We start from the raw sequence: 6,103 nt of genomic DNA on the forward strand, positions 1-6,103 counted from the left end.
CATCTCATGACTCCCCCCCCCCCCCCCCGCTCTGCCAGCAGGGTTAACCAGGGATACTGTTACACAATGCTGCTGCACAGGCCTGAATAATACAGCACTGCAGAGTGTGTCAGTGGGGTACATGTATGGGGGAGGGGGAGGGAAGCCCTTGCATTTGCCAAGTAGTAAAACCTGCTATTCAATATTTATACCTCCGCTTCTCCTCCACATCGCTGTCTCTCCATCTCCCTCCAGATCACTCTCTTCTCCTCCCTCCACAGCTCCATCCTCTCTCTCTCTCCTCCAGCCTCCTTCTCCTCTTACCGACTCGCCCCTTCCTCTGCAGAGATCTATTGTTCCTCTGTCTCCGATTCCTCGGGCTGCTCCCTACAGCTGCCTTTTCTCTCCCGAGTTTCCCGCTCACTTGCGCTGGAGTAAGGTGCCTCGTATATTTACTGTATAACCACCTCTGGCCGTGCAGGGCAGAGCTTCTTACAAATAGAAATAGCCTCATCAAGTTGGGCTGCATCCATACGACCACGTAAACAATCTCTGTCCACACGAGCGGTTTGGCTCCGTGTCAGCGTTTCCAAACTTCACTGTTTTCTCTAAAACTCGTTTCTGTTGCAGAGTTGATGCTTTTTCAACAGAAAACAAAGTGGTGAGGATGAAGCATTGGTCTTTAATATAATCATTAATCATTAGTCTTATAATCTGTGGGCTCAGCCTCCTCTTCATTTATGACAACATGTCTGTGTTTATCGTAAGAAAAGGTGTGAAGATAATCTACTGTACACGATCAGATGTGATGTTTGGATGCTGCTACTTCTTCTTTGGCGTCTTTCCTTTGTTCTAAAGTTACAGTAGATTCACTGCAGACAGGAAATGCAGGGAGAGCGATGGAGGTAACACACACACACACACACACACACACACACGAACACACACACACACACACACACACAGTCTGCTGCTTTGTTGCCGCATGATCACCATGTAAACAAGCTTTACACCTCCTTCAACTGTCACACACATATCTACACACACACAGACACACACACACACACAACCTTCAGTAATGAGAGATTCTTTATGAAACACACAGCTCCAACAATCGCACACTGGACAGGAAGGAAGACAGTCGATCTCTCTTCTCTCCCATCTGCTGGTGTGCACTTCAGATAAGCCTCTGTGTGTGTGTGTGTGTGTGTGTGTGTGTGTGTGTGTGTGTGTGTGTGTGTGTGTGTGTGTGTGTGTGTGTGTGTGTGTGTGTGGCTCATATATCACATGTCTTTTGTTTGCTAATCAGTGTCTGTCAGTCGGCATGTGCATATGTGTGTCTCCAGGTTTCTTCAGGTTGTAAAACACACACACTCACACACACACACACACACACACACACACACACACACACACACACACACACACACACACACACACACACACACACACACACAGATCGTCTCTAATATGTAAAGTCATGTTTTAAAGTTCTGTTCTGTTCTATAATGATTCTGTATTTTCTTTTCACTTTGTTGAACAATGGTGATAATTTGGTTTCCACCCAAAACAGCCTCCATCTATTTTGGCATAAATGTTATTTCGCATCTGAGATACATTAATAATAAAAACATTTCCCGAGCAACGTGTTAAGATGAGTCACACTGATGTGATGTGCGTTGGTGGTGGAGAAGAAGATGAAGGAAGAGAGAACAACCCACTCAGCTGACAGCAAACTCATCAAATGTGCACGGAGGAAAAACTTCTTCTTCTTAAATCACTTCTATGTTAATCTGCTATTTATTGAGATTATTATACAATCGCCGCCATCTTATGTATCTGGAGTCTGCAGTCTTTTATTTCTTGTTTTGTCTAATTTGATATAAAGTAAATCTTATTACATCTTATTGGAGCATAACTGTGTTTGTTTCCTGTCTATTTAACGACATTATTTCTTATTTTGTGCAATCTCGTATAAAGTACGGCTCGTTACGTCATATTATCGTACTGTAAAATAAAGTGCAAGCTCAGTAAAATTACTGTTTTTATAATGTTTAACTTAACAGGATCATTTCTGCTGTGTAGTGAACGAGGAGGTGGATATTTACTGTCTCTTGTCTTCAGGAGAGAAGCTAGAAGTCAGTCAGTGTTTCTCTCCTTGAGCCACACTCAGTAAACATCACTGCAGAGAAGAGGAGCTCTCTCCTGACGTCTCCGTGGGAAACTTCGTCTCCTGTGAGATTCACACTGCGTATTCAAATGTTTGAGACAAACGTCTTTTCTTTCTGCTCGTTTCTCTCCTACGTCTCACTCCGTCACCTCCCTCTCTCCACCTCCCTCCCTCCGTCACCTCCCTCCCTCCGTCACCTCCCTCCCTCCATCACCTCCCTCCCTCCGTCACCTCCCTCCCTCCATCACCTCCCTCCCTCCATCACCTCCCTCCCTCCGCCACCTCTCCCACTACTACGACTGTTTTCTAATTATCTTAACAACATTAAAATGCTGACCAGCTTTTGTTAATAACCTGCTTTTTTATGACTCTGCGAAACCGCATGATTGACACCACTTACTTACGTATTGCTGTTTTGCACACACACACACACACACACACACACACACACACACACACACACTGCAGATGAGGAAAATCCCAATTACAGAGCTCCTTCTAAAGAGTGATTTCATTACCAGTGATTTACAGGAGGAGTAAATTAATCTGAAATGAAAACGCTCGTCTCTGTTCCACTGTGCGCTCGTTATGGATTAACATTTAACATGATACATGCGTTTCCCTCACAAACAGCGTTCACCATCTGGTTGTGCAGCGGATAAACACGAGCAGCCGCGTTTGCATCAGCCGACGTGAAGCTGTTGATTCCGTGGTGAGGAATTAAGAGGCAAAGAAGCAATAACAGCAAACACACTAATTAGATGAAACTGAGCCGCTCTGTGAGGATCTTTTCTGATCTTCATCTTCACACAAACCACTTCTATCTGCAGCGTTTGGGTTCTTCTAGCTCAGGTTGAATTATTCGCGTGAGGGCTGGAGCTGTGGTGGAAGGAGTTTTGTGTGTCTGTCCTTTAGTCGTGCAAACAGTCGTGGATCATGGATGAGGACCCGGCAAAGTGCAGGATTAATGGGGAGAAGTAGGGATGTGCACCAGGAGCATGTGGGACAGCTTCAGTGTCATGGATTCTCTGAAGCTGGTTTCAAACATGAACTTTGGAAACTGACTCGGACGTTTTTGTTCTCACATACATCCAATTTCAAGAAAAAGTGTTGTGATGATGATGCCGTCCAAACCAACATCCGCACTGTGGCTGCTGCAGAATCACATTCTCCAAACAACAGGGGCCCAACAATTATAACTTTGCCCTGCGTTCCCCGCTGGAGGTCGATCTGCAGACGCCACTCTCTCTCTGAAAGCTCGTTGCTGCATCGTGAAAACAGGTTGAAGAGTGTGAGCCGCAGATCTTCACTTCTGTTATTTTAAAGCTTTTAATATCAAATGTGACGCAAGAGGACACAACGAGATATTAATCAACAATTTATGTCATAAAATCATATCATTAACACTGTACACACACACACAGACACACACACGTGTGAGTAGAGCATTCTGGACGAATCCTCCAGCTTTTAACACCAAGGAGGCAGAAGGGAAACAGCCTTGATAAAACAGATTCTATGTGAACGGGTCTGGGAGACAGTGGGAGGGTGGATGTTAAAGAGGGGGGGGGGCACAGAGACAACCCACACACAGCGATGGAAATGATTGACAGGTATCGTGGGAGGAGTAAGAGACGGTAACTCACCCGTCTGTGTCCTGGAAGTTGACGTTGACTTTCTTTGCAGAACCGAGAAGCTCTGAAACACAAACAAGGAGGAACGTGAATGGATTTTTCTTTGGTCCCGGTTGATTCCTTTTTTTTATGACACAACAGCGTTTAATGTTTATGTTGAGAATCAGTCTTCGAGGCAATGAAGAAACATTTATTACTCGTTCTTTTCCCCCTGAATGAAAACACACATGATTCACGTTGGGTGTCACGTTTCCTCGCCTGCTGCTTGGAGGAAGGAATGTCATTTCCTCGACTTCAGGCTCCCGTGGTGATAATGTGTGTCATTCATAGTGACATCACTCAGAGCCTGCATGCTACTGTGTGTGGTGGTTAGAGTCATTTAACATGAATGGGACTGGAAGCACCAAAAAAAAAAAAAGAGCTGAATACCGTCATTGTACATTTTGTCTCAAGATAAAAAACTAGATGTTTCCAGTTTCCTTGAATTCAGTCAAGCTGCAGCAAATTCCACACACTCACAGAAATCAGCCCAAAAATATGTCAGATTTTCCCGTTAAGATCCAAGAATCTCTCCCTGGGAAATCAGGGAAAATGTCAAAAAAACGTCCTATCACGTTGTGTTGTCGTGTGCACAATCACTCGCCAGCACTGGGACTGAAAACCTGTTTGATAAATTCTCCTAATGAATCAATTTAAACTTTAATCAGACGTACACACCTGAGAGCAGACGGTGAAGTTACATGAAAGACTCAACAAACAACGCAGGCGACACACTAAAAGGTTTTAAGCTTTAAAACGCAGGACTTTGGTTTACGCCTGACGTGAAGGTTTGAATGTTTACATCGAATTCTGCAGGACCAGACAACAGCTGGACGTCCTGACACAGCTCGGGAGGTGGAGGTGGATTAGTGATGTCACTCACTCACTCACTCACTCTCTCACTCACTCTCTCACTCACTCACACTTCAGGTTTGACACGACGATGCCTAAGAGCACAGCTTCGATGTTCTCACAGAGAGAGGACGTCAGGAAGTACAAGATGTTTGTATCATGACCATCAACACACCGACACACACACACATTTTTTTTAATTTTCAGTTTTTATGTCTCCTGATGATGCAGAACTGAGGATAAATGTGAGCCTGCACTCTCTCTCTTTCTACTCTTTCCATCCAGGCACACACTCACACACACACACACACACACACACACACACACACACACACACACACACACTCTCTCACTCCCTCCAGGGTGCAGGAAACAGGACAGTCCCTCTATTGTGGAGGAGACAGCTCCCAGCGCCACTCAGAGAAACATTGATTTCCTAACAGACTATTTCTGGCCACTGGATCCAGGGATTCACTCCCAGCGCCACACAACCTGATCTGCATCCACTAACACGCACTGCAGTGACACTGAGGTGTGTAGAGTTCAAAAGAGGCAGAGACAAACATGACGTCCTTGTGATGAGAGAAAAGAGACGGAAGCTGAAGCTGCACTGAGCTCCACGCGATCTCCTGACATTCTCCGTAGGGGCGAGAACACAAGAGGCTCCGGAGTTTCTCCAGAGTTTCTCCAGAGTTTCTCCAGAGTTTCTCCAGAGTTTCTCCTGCCCGGTGAAAACTCTGCTGTGCTCTTCACGTGTGAAACACTAACTCAGAAAGTCCCGACCCAAACTGTGAGGACATTCTCTGGAGCTCATGTCTGGAAACGGGTCGATAAGCACCATCAAACGTTTCCCTCCCAAAGAAGAACAACACACCCACAGACCCGTCTTTGTTTAGGGTCGTCCACATCTGTCCAGCAGGAGCCGGCCCTGACCTCTTGACCCCACGACGTCATCAGATGTGACCCCTGCCTGTCACAGGAAAACGAGACAGGACAGAAATCCCCTGGTTTACTCTGACGGTGTCTTCACGACGAACCAGTGTGAGGAAAACTTTCCACTCGGCACATCTGGTTTTTCACAAGTTACAGGAAAAATCCACCTTGGATCCTCTTCTCTCTTCTGTGTGACGGAGGCAGGTTTTCCTCCGGCTGCCTCGTCTGTGACGTCGCGACATCACACGTCTCCCACAATGCCTCTCTGTGCTTTCAAACAGAACGTCCCTGAACTCCACGAACTGGAAGCTCGCTAAGACAACGGCTACGTCTGTCCAGCTTTATGATCTAAATGATTGTAATATATGCAAAGTAAGAGTGTAACTAAGTTTCTTAATACGTAAATCGGTTTAAACTCATAGTAAGTCACATATGGTGAATCATTAATATTTCTACACAGGTAAGTACATCAGTAAAACGAGCAGTTCTTAAATAT

The 6,103-nt window shown here is 45.4% G+C and overlaps 1 protein-coding gene across 13 annotated transcripts in view; it reads right to left on the reverse strand.

The window, feature by feature from the left end:
- Window positions 1-6,103, reverse strand: part of caskin1 (CASK interacting protein 1) — a 73,192-nt gene that overhangs the window by 25,816 nt on the left and 41,273 nt on the right. For all 13 annotated transcript variants that reach the window (XM_034593304.1, XM_034593307.1, XM_034593306.1 and 10 more), the window contains exon 3: window positions 3,796-3,847. In XM_034593304.1, the coding sequence (XP_034449195.1) occupies window positions 3,796-3,847 (52 nt within the window). The remainder of the gene's footprint in view (window positions 1-3,795; window positions 3,848-6,103) is intronic.

The sequence above is a fragment of the Hippoglossus hippoglossus genome, chromosome 8, assembly GCF_009819705.1.
Source record: "Hippoglossus hippoglossus isolate fHipHip1 chromosome 8, fHipHip1.pri, whole genome shotgun sequence".
Lineage (NCBI taxonomy): Eukaryota > Metazoa > Chordata > Actinopteri > Pleuronectiformes > Pleuronectidae > Hippoglossus > Hippoglossus hippoglossus.